This window comes from Acanthochromis polyacanthus, chromosome 21 (assembly GCF_021347895.1).
Source record: "Acanthochromis polyacanthus isolate Apoly-LR-REF ecotype Palm Island chromosome 21, KAUST_Apoly_ChrSc, whole genome shotgun sequence".
Classification (NCBI taxonomy): Eukaryota; Metazoa; Chordata; class Actinopteri; family Pomacentridae; genus Acanthochromis; species Acanthochromis polyacanthus.
Window position 1 is genome coordinate 7,236,083 of NC_067133.1, and position 18,834 is coordinate 7,254,916.

General features: G+C 40.8%; 2 protein-coding genes across 2 annotated transcripts; one reads left to right on the forward strand and one right to left on the reverse strand.

Moving 5' to 3' along the window:
* Positions 1 to 826: 826 nt before the first annotated feature.
* On the reverse strand, positions 827 to 12,523 carry LOC110967848 (WAS/WASL-interacting protein family member 2-like). Its single transcript, XM_051941409.1, is given in 9 exon segments — positions 827 to 4,138; positions 4,612 to 4,713; positions 5,162 to 5,323; positions 5,326 to 5,382; positions 5,999 to 6,652; positions 6,937 to 7,062; positions 10,518 to 10,650; positions 11,435 to 11,530; positions 12,339 to 12,523. Coding segments are annotated over 8 exon segments (1,347 nt in total). The 5' UTR covers positions 11,501 to 11,530; positions 12,339 to 12,523; the 3' UTR covers positions 827 to 4,091.
* A 1,682-nt stretch (positions 12,524 to 14,205) lies between these two features.
* On the forward strand, positions 14,206 to 18,352 carry si:dkey-225f5.4 (uncharacterized). Its single transcript, XM_051941410.1, has 9 exons — positions 14,206 to 14,285; positions 14,519 to 14,612; positions 15,043 to 15,166; positions 15,289 to 15,446; positions 15,577 to 15,719; positions 15,799 to 15,976; positions 16,453 to 16,592; positions 16,823 to 16,985; positions 18,130 to 18,352. The coding sequence occupies exons 1-9, from the start codon at positions 14,269 to 14,271 to the stop codon at positions 18,193 to 18,195; spliced, it is 1,083 nt and encodes a 360-aa protein (XP_051797370.1). The 5' UTR covers positions 14,206 to 14,268; the 3' UTR covers positions 18,196 to 18,352.
* The last annotated feature ends 482 nt before the right edge of the window (positions 18,353 to 18,834 follow it).

The window sequence follows — 18,834 nt, forward strand, 5'->3', positions numbered from 1 at the left end:
ATGAACGCTTATAATAAATGAAATATAATTTAATCAGTTATTTATAAAAAAATAAGCTATTCTTAATGATTTTTACAGAACATTTCAAACAAGAAAACGAGATAAAATTTGAAAAAATGTAAATATGAATATTAAAACCGAGTAAGAAGTACTTTTAATTATACAAAAATCTACAATATTATTACATGAATTTACCTAAATAATAAAATGATTATAAGTTTAAATATTGAAGTTATCACCCTACAATGTTATCACGTATATACTACCCTTTAATGTTAATGTTACTTATCTATATATCTATCTAGCTACAAATAAATATTTACCTGATTATTTTGTATAAATAACAAATATAAAGTTAAAATCCAATGTCAATATTAAGAAATACAATATTTTTTAAATGTCCTTGTCCAATTTAAATATTGCAGCTAAGGCCTCAGCATATTATTTGCATTTATTAGATTATTTTCAAAATAAAAGGTAAAGCCTCCATGTATTATTCTATTATAAGTAAATAAAATTCAATAATCATCAAAAAAAAATCTTTCCCAAAACTGTTACAGCTTGTAAATGAATGTTTTTGGAAAGTTCAATTTTTAACTTTTAAACTCAAGCAACTGATATTTAAGTGTAATTTAAATTTAACTCATAGAATCACTTTGATAAATAGTTTTTGACACTAAAATGTTGCTGTAAATGAATCCGTCTGTGAACAGATTTGATGTTTTTACAGCTGATTCACCGTTTTGTTCTTGATTATGAGTTTATTCTGCAGAAGGAAACCTGATTCAGACACAGTGACAATAAGCTGCTGAGAGCAAACAGAGGCGACAGTAACTGATGAGTTTATTTCAGAGCATGCTGTTAGACTGGGACTGAACCTCAGCATCAGTCACAGCTGCAGGGAAGCTGCAGGACGCATTCATCATTGCAGTCACTGCAGCACACTTGTCACCTTAAACAGCCAGTAACACGTTTCCCAGTGTTTTAGTAGCTTTGTACAGATTCTAACTGACAGATTTACAGCAAACAGTTTGTAAGGCAAACAGACGAGGCGTTGGGGGAGAGGGCGTTCAACGCTGCAGGTGAAGATGCATCACCTGCATGGGTGCAACAAGAGCCATGGCTGGTTTTTAAGTATGGATGCTCCTCTGCGACACAATGCAAAATTAGAACATTTTTAAATGAAGTCTGGCGGCAAAAAGACAAAACGTTCCTGTTATCTGTGCAGAAGCTTCATAACATCAAATAAAACAGATTTTAAAGTTGGAGGGAAATCCAGAAATAAACAAGGAGGAAGCTGCACTTCAGACACGATGCATCTGTAACTGCAACTGAAGCTACAGATCCACAGAAGAAGAAAAACAAGTCAAGAGCAGAAGAAAAAGAAGAAGATCCGCATCAGAGAATAAACCACATCAGTCTGTTTCAGCTGAGCAGGAAACTGACAGAAATCCTCAAACAGACATTTTTTTCTTCAAACCTGGAATCATTTTTGTCAGTAAAACAGGAGAAAAGTGCTGGATCACGATGTAAATGTCTGAAAAATCATGAGTTCAGTCGTACATGCAGAGAAGAAGAAGAAGCAGCACTGAGAGGAAACGCTCGTTTTATCAGCTGAGAGACAAATAAAGACGAACAGATGAGATGGAAAAGTCAAAATAATCTGGAAAAAAAGAGTCAAATTTACAGAGAACTGTCCTCATGTCAATAAAGAAGGCAACAAGAAAGTGAGAACAGAACTGAAATGATTAGCGACAGACATTAACATTAATTTTAAAAAACTAAATGTTACAAAAAAATTCACATCGTGAGAATAAAGTGATGATATTTTTACAAAAAAGTAAATGTTACCTAAGCTTTAATTTGACAAAACTCACTGAGAATAAAGATTATTAATGACTAAAAAGTCTTAATTTAAAACACTTGGATGTTTGGTCGTATTAATTTCAAGGAAATAGTCAAAATAGAGAAATAAGCTCAAATTATTTCAGAAAGTTAATGTTGAGGGAAAAGTCACTGTGAGATAAACAATGTCTGAATTTCAACACAAAAAGTACGAAATATTATTAAAGTCTAAATTCAACCCCAAAAAAGTCACATTATGATGAAAATAATGATGAGGAAAGTCTAAAATTGACAAAATTAAATGTGGCAAAAATCTTCATTTAAATGAAAAAGTCTCAACATTAAAAGAAAAAACTAAAATAACTTCAGATAAACTTAACTTTGAGGGAAGTGAATTACAAAAATGTAATATTACACAGAAATGTCTTCATTTAAGTGTTTAAATGTCTGATGAGAAACACTATCGTAAAAATAAAGTTACAAAAATTTGCCAAAAAAGCAAATGTCACAATAAAAGTCTTAAATTTAACAAAAAAAAAATCACATTATTGTAATATTGGTTTACTTTTAGGAGAAAAACAGAACATTCTGAATTTATTTTACAACTTTTGTCTTAACATTTGTATCACAATTTAATCTTTTTACTCTTAATATTGTGACTTTTTAATTAGTAAAATTAGAATTAGAACTTTTTACGAATAAAAATATTTTTCTTGTATTATTGTTTTACTCATGACAGACACTTTTTACTTGACATTTGAATTCTGTGATATTGTTAAATAAATTCTATGACTAATAAACATTTTAAAACGATTCTTTTGTGGCTTTAATGTGACTTTATGGGGTTTTACTGTAGAATTTAATTATCTTATTATTTAAATTTATGCTGATAAAATCACACAAACTTTTTTTAAATTTTCACCGTAAATTAACAACAGTTTTAAGAAATTTGACTTTTAACTCTCAACATCAAGATTTTATTCTCAATAAATTAAACTTCTTCTTCTGAAAGCCTGAGAATGAAAAAGACTTTTTAATGTTTTAAATTACTGATGACTTTGATGATTTTCTGATGGAATCAAAGCGTTTCTGCTGCTGCTTTTCTGCTTAAACAGCCGAGAATCATGGGAAATTATTTAACACTGCATGTAGAGAACACACACACACACACACACACACACACACACACACACACACACACACACACACACACACACACACACACACACACACACACACACACACACACACAAAATGCAGAAATAAAGTCGACACTAAGTTCAGTTTGTTTGCTGTAGGAAGACTTTCAGTTTGATGGTTTGCCCCATCACCCTCCTATAGTTCACCAGCGTGGTACGATCCGCTGAAGGAGGAGGAGTCAGGTGACCTCAGGTGAGTTTTTGGGGCTCACTTCAGTCCGTGTTGGCACATTAAGACCCGACCTGCTCAGAACCTGACGTCTGTCTGCTGGAGGTCACACTGATGACATCACCAGGACAGGTGTGTTTAGTAACGTTGATGAAGAAGCAGGTGAGTATTTACAGTGTTTTCGTCCCAAACTTAAACACGGCACAACGAGAACTTCAGTTTATGGACCCCTAAGATCCAGACTCAGGTCCAGGTGCAGGTTCAGTTCTGGGTCACTGTGGTTTATGAGGACCTCTGAGTTCTGATCATTTCAGAAGCTGTTCCACATCCTGTGAAGCAAATTTAACTTTCTGTTGTACTAATTGATGAAGCCATAATTTCTTCTGTCAGGTCTGGATGTGAAACAACTTCAATCAGAACAGCTGATTTACATCTAGTAATCGATTTTAGCTCCATGTGTCTCCAAACGTTGAACTGCTGCTTTAAATGTTCAGATTCAGTGACGTTCGGTTCAAACTGGTTTTCTCGGAGCAGAACAAAACTCTTCAAGTGTTCATCCTGAACATACGTGTTCTTCCTCTGCAGCGGCTTCACGTGTAAAAACAAAAAAGTGCAGGTGCAAACAAAACAGTGTAACAGCAGGCGACAGACGAGGATCTTCACTTCCTGTTTCGTCTCACAAGTCACTTCCTGCTCCCTGGTCCTTAAAATCACCCGTCTCTCTCTGATTGGTTGGTCTGGCCCTCTCTTCAGCCAGTCAGCTGTGAGCGCAGATGAGGTGACAATGGAGAAGGCGAGGATGACTGGATGGCGTGTGCGTGCGTGTGCGTGTGTACGTGTGTGTGTGTGTGTTCCAGATGTGTACTGTTCTTCCTGGTTCACCTGCCGACAGGTGGCAGTGGAGGAGCTCCTCTCATCACTGAAACTAAAAAGCAAACAGAGGAAACGTTACATTGCTACAGCTAGCGTTAGCCGCATGCTAGCAGGCACAGCTAACCTCTTGGTTTTAGCATTAGCTTAGCTATAGTGCAACTTCAGCAACATCTGCTGCCTTCAAACAGTTCTGATAATTCAATAAGACAACCCCAAAATACTAAAGGCATATCATTAATTTAATGTGTTTTCTTTGGCTATTCATGTCACGTAGACTTGTTGTTTCTGTATATTGTATCTGGGATGGGCAGTCCAGTATGTTTAGTCTATTTATTGTCTATGTTTTGATGTGTATTTTGCTTTTAGTTCTATTACTTTTATCTTTCGATCATGTTTTTAGTTTTCTGTACAGCACCTCGGTCAACTCTGGTTATTTTAAAGGTCTTTATAAATAATTAAAAAAAAATTTGACTATAAATAAATGTTAAGAAACACATAAAGACAGCAGTAGAAGTAAATGCGTACCTCTGTTGGCCTTGCTGGGGTAGATCTTGGTGAAATGTCTGTACTCGTCTGGAGGAGGGAAGTCGTCCAGAGGATGAAACGAATACTTGGACTCAAAATCATCTGCAGGAAGAGCAGACATGATTTCATTTCATTTCTCACTTCTTCAACCAAAACACTTCAAATCAGATCAGGACGCAGTAACAGAACCGACATTTAGAGTTGGATGAAGGAAAGAGGAGAGAACAGACGGATGGAGGAAAGAACCTTGAAGACAACAAATAAAGAATAAGCTACAGAACCCTTAAAATATCTGCTGGAAATGTCCTCTTATTGAGGCTTTTCACTGAATCAAGTCAATTAATTTGGATTTCTGACAAGAAGTTATAACAAAGACTCTTTGGTGGAACAGCTAAAAGTGGCACACTGTTCAGTAGTAAAGCCAAATTATTAGCAGCTAATATTTTTCTGTCAGTTAAACTACAAAAATATAAAACTGATCGTCTGACTGAGGAGACAATCAGCTCGTTAATCAACAAAAGCGATGATGGACGGACAGAGGTGGACTCACCAACGAAGGAGCGAGGGATGGAGGAGGAAGAGGAATGTCCGTTGCGGAGGGGAGGGGGAGGCGGGGGAGGAGCGGCGGGGGTGCGGGTGGGAGGGGGAGGGGGCTTTCCTCTGGTGGGGGGGTCAGAGGAGAGAGAGGGGCTACCATGTGTCCTGTAGGGGGAGGAGGCGGAGCTTCTCTGCCGCCCGCCCTCGACGACGACTGGACCGGAACAGGAGGAGCTGAGGGGAGATCAATATGTCAATACAGCTGATCAATACAGATACTAAAAACTGAACAATTTTTAAAAATCAAATTAATCAAACTGAACGTACCAAAACCTATTTATCTAAATATAATACTAAAAGTATTTTATTAGGTAAAAAACTACAACTAAATACAGAAAACTATCAAAGATTAATAATCAATCTATACAATACATATAAATCATATTATTTATTTAATACATAAAGTAAGAATTTGAAAAAATATAAATTCAGAAAAAATAAAATGCACAAAGAAATACGAGTGCTGAAAAAATTTAAATTAAAAAAATTACAATTATATTATTCATATTAATGTAAATATGACAGAAAACATACATATAAATTAGTAAAAATGAGCATAAAGCAACAATCCAGCTAAAAAATTGTAATTATTTAAATAAAACTAATTAAATATATCAATATTCAACTAATATATTAAAAAATGGGAAGTATCTTTCAAAAAATTGCCTAAAAAACAAGTAATACAGTAAATAAGGCTGTAAAAACTTGTGACTCAATGGACCCACATTTCCCATAATGCACCTGTTTCTTGTCTAATCTGATGACATCACTTAGCGTGTTGAACCCTCACCTGCTCCTCGACCTGGCGGCTCTCTGATAGGCGGCGGCGGCCTGTTGGCGCCCTGCTGGGAGGGGGTGGGTGACGCAGGTGGGGGTGGAGGAGCAGGGCCTCTGGTGGGGGTGTGGCCTCCAGGTGAGGGGGCGGTCCTCTTATTGCTGAGTGAGTTGTGGCGCTGCGGCAGATCGGGCGCCGCCTCGCCGCCGACAGTTGGACCGTTAGTGATGCGATAAGGTGGAGGGGGTGGGGCCAGAGAGGAGGAGGAAGGGGTGGAGGGGGGGTTTCCCCCTGAAGTGGGTGGGCGCCTGCTGTTGCCAGGAGACGGAGGAGGTTTGGAGGGGAGGGGAGGGGTGTTGTTGGGAGTCGGAGGAAGGGGTTTCTCTCTGTTGTAGGAGGAGGAGGAGGGAGGGGAGGGGGCGTTACCACGGCGACAGAGGGGGGGAGGTGGAGGGGGTGCAGAGGAGGAGTGCTTCATGCCGGTGGAGGGTGAGGAGCCTGCAGATGAGGGGGAGGAGGGGGACAGGTTGGGGAGGGAGGGGCGCTGGGAGCGACTTGTCTCCATCGGTGACGACGCCTGAGGGGAGGGGCTCTCTGCATCGTCATGGCGATGGCTGGGGGGGCGAGGAGCAGCGCCACGGGTGGAGGGAGAACGTCCAGAGGAGCCGTCTGTAAACAAACAATAAACAAACAACAAAAATACAAACAAAGTATTTGTGAACACTTTATCACCTTAAACAATCAATCAAAATACAGCTGAAAAAGAACTAGTAAGAACACAAATGTAATCAGTGAAAAGCTTCAAAAATCTAACAATCACAAATTACAAAATGTTACAAAATACAAAAAATATAATAAACCAAAAACAAGGAAATAAAATAACACAAAAGTATAAATAATGAGAATTTTTAAATAAGACAAATTAAAAATAAAAACGTTTATTCGCTCCTCACCTCCGACTGGCCTCAGTTTGGGAACTCCGCCTGTGAACAGGCCTCCGATTGGTGGAGCAGAACCTGACGGGCTGGATGCTCCGCTCCCATTGGCTCCTGCTGTTGCGGCTCCGCCTCCTTTGGGCTCTGAGAACCACAACCATTGGACAGGTGAGTGAAGGCTCCGCTTTTGAGGGGGGGGCTGCTCTACACTGACACTATGACCACACTACGATGACATCACGGGGTGACGGATGAGTTAGTGTGTGAGGCCGGATGCAGGTGAGGTCAGGTGACTACACTCAGGTGAGGGGGGAGATGAGGTGAGGTGAGTTTAAATTGAAATGTTTACGCTCCCACACAGCTCCGGTGACGTCATCGACAGCACAACAGTCGGAAACACGTTAATTATAATTTATGACATCACAGGTGATCAGAGCTGCACACTCACTAATTCATCAATAATCAATCACAACATTTTATTGACTCTCAGACATTTTATCTGTCAGGTAGGGCTGGAAAAAAAAAGCTGAAATGCACCAACACAAGGTAGGCAAAAAAAGGTCACATTATAACTCTTGTAGTGTTGCATTATGGGTAGTTAGTAGCATGAATGCTGCTAAGCTAACACATGTTCAGCTGTTTAAAGTCAGTCAGAACCAAACGTGTTTATTAGCTCTGATGAAAAACTGAAAACTTTCTAAAATTATAAGTGAAAAGTTTTGTTCCACAGCGTGAAAAGAAGCAGCTAAGTTTTATTGGAAACAAACGTTTACTGCTGAACTTTGAGAGCTTCGGTTGTAGCGCTGCACGTGTTTCTGTTTAACACACAGCTTTAACTGACGTCACTTTAATGTAGTTTTGGTCATGTATTTTGTTGTACGATGGAAATAAATTCATGATGACTGAATAATAAGCATGCTCATCCTAGGCTTGGGCGGTATCCAAATTTTGATACCGTCAAACTTCCTTCACATTTTACCGGTGTATACCGTATTACCGTGACTATTACTGTTAGTGGCTTGTGCCTTCGCGTTCGGAAATTGAATACTCTCAGCAGTGAGTGGGTGGTTGATTCGGAGACACGTCCTTAGGTTAGAGGCGTTTCCATCTCTCGCGATCACCTTTTGGAGAATTTACAAATTGCTTCATCAGTATTTACCGGCTCTCCTTTCTCGTTTGCCTGGAACCCGAAATACTCCCATACTGCAGTTGTGTTCTTTTTTGACACCAAGTCAGTCCGTGCGGGATCTCTTCTCTCTTACTCCCCGAATCGACGGACTGCCGTCTTCCTCGCTCGCGCTGCATTCAGGGTCGCTCGGACATCTCACTCTCCTAGGAGCCTCATAACGGAGCCACACACTCTCATAACTCTTATCTCCTGTATAAGAACATTGCATTTTTTTCATGACGGTATTGGAACTGATACCGCTGCTATTTTTAAACACCAGGGGTATACGGTATTACCGTAATACCGCCCAAGCCTAGTTCATCCTATATTGGTTTGTGCCAGTATTTGCTCTCATTTCACCATGTCGAGGACAGATGTTTTTCACATCATGTAAAAACTAAAATCACATGAGTCTGGTTGGTTTTGCGTCTGTTCCAGCTCTACTGTGAGATAAAGTGTCTGCAGCTGCTCTTAAAGGACAGTTCTGGTTGTTTACAGCTCGGTTCCTGTCTGTGTTAACTTTCTTGGAGCAGAAAACAGAAAACTGATTCTGTGACAGCAGTAGGAGGCGATTTGTGACGTTAATGAGGGTAAAAATCAGAGCCGAGTTGAGATTAATCAGAATTATCCTTCAGCAGGATCCTTAGAGCTGTGCAGCAAATATGAAGCTTCATTCTGCAACGATCAGACATCTGCCACCCACTCAGGTGTCACAAGTTCAGGAAAGTTCTCTTGTAATTAAACACAAACACATTTTGTGTGATTCATGTCTATCAGATCCAAATATCAACTATTACTGGTTTAATATTGCTGATTATTGGTCATCAGTGTCACTGAACAAACCAGTTATAATCAGATTCCATCACATCAAATGTTCTGAACCACATCTGAATCAGTATAAGTCAATTTAAATGAAGGCCTGCTGCTGTCAGAGGATTTATGCAACTCTGTTCAGGAATGAAACTTTGCGTGGACGGCAGACGTGTGACCTGACGCGGCACCAGTGCAGCTGTGCAGGAAGCTGCAGCGTCTGTTTAAGCAGCCGCTCCGTCACCTTCCACCAACCAACAGTTCAGCCTGCAGTCTGAGACCACAGAGCCCAAAGAAACAGGAGCTACAGCAGGAACATGAAGAACCTTCACTGCGGTCAAAGTACAAACGGAGACACAAACAGAAGCGAGCGTCAGATGAGCGACGGGAAAAACGTGAGAAACAAACACGAACAAACAGTAAAATCTGAATCTGATGTGTTTCTGTGCAACTTAATTGAATCCTCCGAACCGAATCGTGAGGTTTCAGAAAGTAATCAGAGCCTCATGTTTTCCTCATCTTTCTTCCGTCTCTGTGTGAATAGTTGTGTTTATAATCGCTCAGTTTTAGATCAGACTGCAGGCAGATGATGGTGCTGATTAGAGGTTTACAGCTATGGTTAAAATATCAGTTTATTCATTCTGTTTTGTAATGGTGGGTTTGTTATTTGCACTTTATTTATTGGGTTTGTAAAAGGTTGCATTTAAAAAAAATAAATCACTTTATGCATTTTAAATAGATAATTTAAAAAATAGAAATTAATTAGTATAAAGTTTAAAAAGTCTGATAAAAATATTAAGGGTTAAAATATAAAAATGCAGTAAATCCATTTGGTACAAGACTCTTTTAAAAACTAGTCATGTCATAATAAGTTTGCTGCGGTTTATTTAATGTTAAAATTGACAAACATAAATGAAGTAAAATAACATTTATGTCAATGAGGTCAAATTGTTGCATCAGGAATGTTTGTTACTATTTGTTGAGTTGCAATAATGTGAACATTGTTCCTCTGTGTTTTGTTTAAAGGGTTTTCACCTGAACTCATCAACTTATGGACTTGTAAAGTTCTCATCTTTGTAAACATGTAACTTTGCTACCACTGCCAAATAAAAGTAGGAAAGAAAGGAAAGCAACTGTCTGATCAATGAGTGGAATCCAGCTAAGGCCCAGGTAGATGAAGCATTCTTTTTCCAGTGGGGAAACTGCATACGAACTCTCAAAATCATCAATGAAAATCAGACTATTACCGTCTTTGAAAATGTAGATTTTCCTTTGGTTCTTTTAATTAAGGGTCATTTCATCCCAAATCACCAGTGATATATAACGGTGCCTGATCGATCATCTCCTACAGATCAGCTGATCTCCTACAGGTCGGCTGATCTCCTGACCCCCCCCCCCCGTGGACAGGAACATGGCGGCTGTTTAAACTGAGCAGCATCCTGCAGCAGCCGTAGTATCAGAGAGATGGAGGTCTTACTCTGGCTGTCCTCGGTCCTGTTCGGCTCCTCGGGCGGCGCCCCCTGCTGTTTGGGCTGGCTCTGCTGCTGGTGTAGGTATTGGTATAAGCGAATGTATGGGTGCTCTGTGGGGGGTGTTTGGCTCTTTGGTGTTTGAGTCTTACTGTCGAGCAGCGGAGCGCTGCGGTCGTTCACCACCGCCACCTTCCTCAGCTTGGTGCCTTTACAGATGTCGGACAGCAGAGCACCGCGACCTTTGGCCTCGTCCCTGCTGAGCTTCGGGGGGCTGGTGTTGGCCTGGGGGAGGCAGAGGGGCAGTTAGGGCGGCAGTGAGGGTAAATTAAACCCGACAGGCAGGAAACAAGCAGGAACTCAACGAGTGGTGTGTGATACTGCAAGATTTGGTCTCGATCCGATACCAAGCAAATACAGGGCCACTATCACCGATACTGATACTCCAGATGAAGTTTTTCAGTAGTCTGTAGGTTTAGAACAAAGGTTAGGTGCTGTATTTGGTTTAAATCTGGATTGAAGATGGGGTTGTAAATGCCCACATGGTCAAAGACTCAGACTAATTCCTGAGTCGGTTTTATGTGCGTCACAGAAGAATCTGGGTTGTCAATTCGTGAGAAATGACCTCCTTAAACAGTGTTCATTTTTGACGGTTTGGTCAATATTTGTGCAACACTTCTGTAACTGAAATAGGAAATGCTCTTTCAAGATGCATTTTTACATTACAGTATCGATATCTTTACACTTGTATTGTTCAATATCAATACCAATGCTGGTATTGATATTACCGATATTTGGATTGATCCGCCCACCACTAACCTCAACACATTCAAATGGAAATCACATTAACACAGGACTTTTGGAGTAAAGAAAAATAGGCCACTATAAATGTGTGGTTTTGTGTTTTAGTTTCTGTTCATTTGTGTGTTGTTTATCTCTGTGGGGGTTTATTATTAACTCTGTTTGAGTTCTGTCATTTCTATCACTTTAAACAGAAGCTCACAGGCCTGTTCAGTCGTCATAAAGGGTATTAACAGGTGATGATGATGACGATGATGAGCATCCTCACCTGGCTGAAGGTGGGGGGAGGTGGGGGTCCCCCAGGTGGAGGAGGAGGAGGGGGAGGAATGGGCATCCTGCTGCAGATACAACACACCTGATCACCCTGAAACACAATCACTGAATATTACTGATACAATTCATTCACCAACAAAACAGTTAAAAAAAGCGAAATATTTCTCCATCAGACCAAAACCTGACACTGAGTCTGATCTGATCTGTTCATCCAGCCTGCACTGGAAGCTTCAAGCCTTCATCATAGTTCTACCAGTTTTATGAGCTGTTTAGACTTGGATGAGGTTCACATAGGGACTCTGCAGATTTCTGAGCAAAGAAACCTTCATTCTGTTTGTGACCAAAAGAAAGGTGGTTGTTGCTGCTTTCTAACATCCAGAGACGCTATGGATTATTTAACCGTGGTGTCTCTGCAGACTGTTGGTGAATATATTTAAATAAGGACCAGTCAAGTGCTTTCCACCACCAGACCTGGTTAAACCTTCTTCACTCAGTAAACTGGCCTGAATCCTGCAGCAGGTCAACAAAGAGACCAGTCATTTTATGTAACATCCACATTCTGGTTCCAGACTCGTTTATTTTCACTCCTTAAATCAGAACAAACTGCGATTCTGTGGCTGTTTCTTGAGCTAGCTACATTAGCTCCTGGCTAACACCGACCCGGCTGTGGCTGTACACAGGATGCTAAGTTAACATGTTAGACTCCGCGCTAAGCTGTTCTCCAGCTGTTTGCAGTAACACTGAACATCTGTCCGGCCACATAGAACCGCAGCGCTCTGGACGCCGCTGCTGACTGGTGCTAGCTAACCCTGCTACCCGAGCCTGCTAGCCCTGTGTTAGCATTAGCAGCAGACCTGTGCAGCGTCAGCTCAGAGCCGGACAGGTGAGATAATTCTGACCTGTGAGCGTCACCGCCTCTCCCTCGTTTAGCTCATACTCGGATTTCGACGGTTTTCTGAGTTGAACCTCCAGCTACGGACCGTTAGCCTCCGTGCTGCAGAGCTCTGCTTTGATTTCTCCTCAGTCAACACAGGAGCACGTGACCTGAACCGAGAACATGCACTGCTGCAGCTGCATCTCCTGCACTGGAGCATGCTCAGTCAGCACACAGCGCCAATACTACGAATATACAAATGCAAATAGCAATATGAATACTAACACTAGTCTTAATTATGATATTGACAATGATACTAACAGCATTACTGATATAGTATTGCTAAGAAAATACTAACACTGATAATACGATTGATACAAGCTAACACTAATGATGATACTAATACAAATCTTCATTGTGATACGGCGATTAATCCAGTAGGGGCAAGACCGATTTGTGGCACTGGCAGCTAGCAGGGACACTTTTTGTGGCAACATTTTGTGGCACCGCTGCCGTGCCACAAAAAGTGTCACTGCACAGTGGCATTAACCGTGGCACTGCGGCGGTGCCACAAAAAGTGTCACTGCTCGCTGCCAGTGCCACAAATCGGACCTGCTGTCTCTCGATTAATACTAACATTAATAGCAGTACTAATACTAGCAGCAACATGAATAATACTAACACTATGATTTTTATTAATAGCAATAGAATAAAATAGAATAGCCACTTTATTGTCAACCAGGCCATACGTAGTTGGTGCACATCTTGACTAAAATTTTCAAGGCAAAAAGCTCACTGTGGAACTGATTTCTTTAAAAAAAAAATCTAAATAAAAACAAGTCCACTATATACATTTATAAAACTATATAAATATATATATTAATATGTATATATAAACTCACACACACACACGCACACACACACACACACACACACACACACACACACACACACACACACACGTTTGTTTTTCTATACCGGTGGGGACTTACCATTGACTCCCATTCATATCTAACTCCTAACCCTTACCCTAACCCTAACCTTAACCATCACCAAATCAATGCCTAACCCTAAACAAACGTTTTTGCACTTTTACATTTTTTATTAACAACAATATGGCCAAGAAAACGGTGTTGCCACCCGTGGGGACCTCATTTTAGGTCCCCACCGTAAGGCAAGTCCCCACCTTTATAGCAAATAGTCAGGTCAAAGTCCCCACCGGTATAGCAGAAACAAGTACACACACACACACACACACACACACACACACACACACACACACACACACACACATGTTTGTACTTCTATCTTAGTGAGGACATCCATAGGCGTAATGCATTTCCTAGAGCCTTACCCTAACCTTAACTATCACAACTGATTGCCTAACCCTAATCCTTACCCTAACCCTAACCAAACCTCAATTCATACCTGTTCTCTAAAAACAAGTCTTCACCCTCAAACATGGCTGTTTCAAAGTGAGGACCAGCCAAAATGTCCTCACTTTGTAAAAATGTCCTCACTTTGATAGTTAAATGCAGAAAATGGTACTCACCATGTAGCAAGTACAAGAACACACACACACACACACACACACGCACACACACATCACAATAATATTATTTGTGTGAAGTTTATTCAAGCGAAATTCTTCTTAAAGAGGTTTAAAAACAATAGAAGAAGAATTTAATTAACTTATTTATTGTATTAATGTTCTACATCTTTTAATGTCTTCAAGCTTTTTTTGTTCTTATTTCACATATTTTGTCTTCTTCGATTGTTTTCTGTTTATTGCTGTTTTACTTCTGGTCGGTTGGTGTCACTGTCGATTTATTTGTACCATTTTTAAATAAAGTTGTTTTTTTTAAGATAGCCAGTGATTGGATCTACGGGCTTAAACGTCAGGGGCAGCCGGCCAATCAGAAAGCTCGTAGTACCGCGGATATTTCAAAGCACAAATGGCGGATGTTCGAGCGTAAGTGTCAGAAAATATTAAACATTTACGGCTTTATGTTAGCAGTAAACATGTTGTGGACATTTGAGGTGTTTTAGAACCACTTTAACGTTCAGAACGAAGAATTGTAAATCTAAAATCTTTAAAAACACGAGAATTACCGGCAGTTGGCGGTGATAGTGAGCGAACTGAAGCCAACCGACGTTTTCCGTCATTGCTGTTACATGAAACTCTATTTGTTTGTTTGTTGTCAGTGTGTTGCAGTGCTGTGATCCGGTTCTCCTGGACCCCTGTGGAGACCCGGAGCCGGACTGTGCCGAAGCAGCCCGGATGGTTCTCAACCTCACGGTGTGTTCAGTTAAACTGTCTGTGTGTGGATCTGTATAAATGCTACTTAACCAGTCATAATATTGTTAATAAAGCACGTTTAAACAACACAATATCGGTCATGGTGTTGTATAAGTCACGCATCAGTTAAATTCACTTCAGTTCAGTCTATTTCAAATCAGTTTTTAAAAAGAAATTTCGCATGAACCAATTTAAAAAAAGAAATAACAAGAGATGATTTAATAAAATCTGACATTAAAGCATAACATCAGGTGATAAAGAGAAGAGAAATTTTTTGTTAACCTGAACTACATGTATTAGCTGGTGTTTAGTTTATTGATATTGTACCTACAAAAGTAATTTCTTTCTATATATTGGTAAAGTGATCATGATTACATGATGCTGACAGATGTGTGTGTGTGTGTGTGTGTGTGTGTGTGTGTGTGTGTAGGAAAGCCGCAGAGTCCAGAAGGTTTTGTGGCGTCAGCTGTTTGTTCTGGACTCAATGATGTCGCTCCTGGAAGGTCTCGAATCTGCCCAGCAACTGATGACACAGACCTGCCCTCCCCAGCCTGGTACACACACACACAGTAACCACAAAGTTGTGACCTGTCAGCTTTGTCTAGCTGTCCACTTTTAGTTTTTACCCTTTTGCGTGTTGTGTGTGTGTGTTTGTGTGTGTGTGTGTGTGTTTCAGAGGGTGGAGCTCGCGGCAGGTGGAAGGCTCTGAAAGCAGACAGCAGGTCGGGGTTGGAGGAGACGGAGACGATGCTCAGATCTCTGCAGGACCAAGTCCAACAAATACACCACAGAAGAAACACACTCACACAGCTGGTTCAGCAGCTGCACAGCAAGGTCAGACACACACACATGCACACACATGTGCACATGTGTGCACACACATGTGCACATGTGTGCACACACATGTGCACACATACACACACACGCCTCCTAAAAGCTCATCTTCTTGTCCCGTCTCCTCCAGAAGCGGCAGTGTGCACAGCTGGAGGAGTCTCTGCAGAAGGCCCAGGATGCTTTGCAGTCATGTTATCGTCAGCTCAGCCAGCTGAGGGCGGAGTCAGTAGCAGTGCTCGGTCGACTGATCAACTGGCAGCGACTAAGAGACGAGTGAGTATAGTGATGTCACGTGACCCCTGCTTCAGATGTTCTTATTGGTCGCTGACTCTGCTTCCTGTCCACCTGTCAGGCTGCAGACGCACCTGTACGCCGTCCAGGACGTCATGCAGATCAACCTGTTGACCTTCAGCCCATCAGAGCTGTGTGTGGAGCTCAGGCCACGGCCCTCCTCCACCCTGTCGTCCAGTGAGCTGGAGCCACTGAAGCTGTCAGTCACATGGAGCCACGACGACCGCTTCAGACTGCAGGTAGCCTCCAGGTGTTAATGATGTCATCGGGCTCCTGTGTCTGATGGGTCAAAATCACTTTTGAAGAAAAGAGGAAAACGTTTGCAGATTCCAGAAAAGAGGAAATCTGTTGCTTTTGTTTGTCTGATGCCTGCTGAATTCACAAAGATGATGCATCGATAAAAATCAAAAGCTAGATTTAGATTTAACTCCATCAGTGTCTGTGCTGCTCCTGCTACACTTAAACACTTCCTGTAGTTCTGTCCTGTGAACACATCATGTCTTCTGTCTTTTTGTTGTCATCTTGTGTGTCTTTGCTGCTGTTTTGTGTCTCCTGTGTGTCGCTCAGAGCTGCTGTTTGTTCATACGTGTTGTGAGAACAGATGAGCAGCTGTAACAGTCATGTGTCTGTTGGTTCAGTTGTGTTGTTGGACAGTGTCTCCTTCACAGTGAACCTGTAGCCTCCAGATGAATCCATAGCATCTCTCTGTTTGCAGGTAAGTGACGGGACGGTTGGTCTGGTGGACGACTGCATGTCGGGCCGGCGGGTGGCGCTGACGGCCGCCCTGCTGGAGGTGATGCAGTGTTACGTGGGGCAGGCGGAGCTGCTGTCGGAGATCCAGGCGCTGAGATCCAGGTGAGGCATCCGGTCATTCATAAAAGTTCCCGTTCAGGGCGCCCGGATAGTGGGTTCGATTCCAGCTCATGGCAATTTACTGCATGTCATTCCCTCATTCTTCTAACCATGTTTCCTGTCTCTCTCTCTCACACTGTCCTACGTATTAAAGGTGAAAATGCCCCAAAAATAATACTTTAAAAGTTCCTGTTCAGAACTCCTTTATTAAACAACACGTCATTTGTTTGCAGTTTCGCCATCGACTGGCGTCCTGCTCAGCGCCTCCTCATCTACCTGAAGACGGCGTCGCTGGTGTGTCACCTGGAGGTGGAGGAGGGATACCCGAGCCACGGGAAAGCTCGACTGCTGTCAGTGCGACAAGACGGACAACCTCTGGACACATCTGGACTGAAGGTAGCAACTTCTGACTCGCATTAGTCCAGTTGGTTATTGAGAACATTTAAGTGTCTAAGCTCCAAACAGCAGCTGTCTTTTTATTTTCTTTCCTCACTGTGGACACATTCATCAAAATCTACCTCATATGTTGTTAATTAAACATGAAGCAGTTTGTAACTCTGCACATCGAACACCAACATCTCGACCCCAATGAACACCAGTTTCTATTTCCTACCAATGAGTCACATCAACATTTAGTCTACAGATCTAAAAACTGGAACCTTGTCTTGTCAGACTTTCCACACATCAGATTCTACTGATGTTAGAGCCTCAAAAGTTGTTGAAATGGCTGTATTTTAGTAGAAATATGGATCCAGTGGTGGAAAAAAGTTTTCGGACACACTTAAAATTTTACACAATCTGAAATATTGTCATGAAATATTAATGAAAAGTCTTTTTTGTGTTTCAAAAGGTGTGGCTGCATTAGACAGACACAAACAAATACAAATGATCTATTTTTTTGTTTATTGTTTACAAGAAAAACTAACCAAACTAAATTCTACTAAAATGAACCAATACTCAAAACAACTTCTTCTTATGGAGCCAATCAATTTGAAGTTTTTCATGGCTTTTTTTTAGGATTTGTTTCGTATTATGGCTGTGATTGTACTAAAGTAAATTTCACTTGAAGGCCTAAGAGTGATTCCTGAAGCGCTATTTCACAAATGTATGGGGTGTCCGAAAACTTTTTTCCACCACTGTACACTGACTGGAACTTTCTGGAGACACAAGACCAGCCTGGATTGAATTTATTTATTTTAACTTTTTTTATTTTCATGATCTAATAACTAAATATGTGTCCTCCGCTGGATCCATTCAGTCATTCTGATCTGATGAAACTACTCACCACATTTTATGGCAGTTAGTTTTATTTCTGGAGATGTTAAACCATGACAAAGGCTTCACAGGTTTTCTTTTTCTCAGGGTCTGAAAACAAGTGAAGTTCTGTAGTTGACTGTAAACGTGAGCAACAACATCACCGCCTAATGTCTCACTGAACTGACCGTGTTTATTACAGGTTGCTTTATCTTCTAGTTTAGGTTAGTAGAAGCTGTTAGCAGGTTTAAAAATCAAGTAACTGATATCTCTGTCTGTGTTTCAGCCACCTAAAACTGACCTCAGTCTGACCAACTGGTTGGTGTTTCTCTGCAGCAGTTCACTCATCTGATGGACGTTTTATTCCTCTCACTTCTTTTCCTTCTCCGTTTCTCTTCTTTTGCTCTTCGTCCGCTAGATGTCGCTCTCTCATCTTCATCCACATTCTGCTCCTTCTGTCTGTCTGTGTTTTTTTTCACATCAAAATGTAAATAAACTTTTTCAACCGACATCAAACCTGCAGAAAGATGAATTCTTAAACACACACACTGATTCTGACAAATCACTCACTTTATGATAAAAAAAAAGCATTTTCAGTTTTCTTCATTTTTTATTACAGTTTATTTTGTTGTCAGTTTACTTTAAACAGATAAAACTGCTGTTTTTGCTGATCAGCCCACACTTAATAAGCTGTAACACCAAAGTGAAAACGTGTTTTAAATACTAATATTGTTCATTTGTTGTTTTAATTTAGTTCTTACTTTAAAGGCACGGTTGAGTCTTTCTACGCCTAAATGTGACTTCTTGACCTTGAATCATGTAAAAGAAACTGAGTGTTTTAATAGGTTTGTTAGATGAGCACAGCTGTAATTAATGTGTCTAAATAAGGTTCTTACTCAATTAGAGCTGCTGGGCTCCATAAACATGAAAAATGAGTTGTAAATGTGTAGTACACAAAACATTTTTAAAATTTAAATCAAATAAAATGACA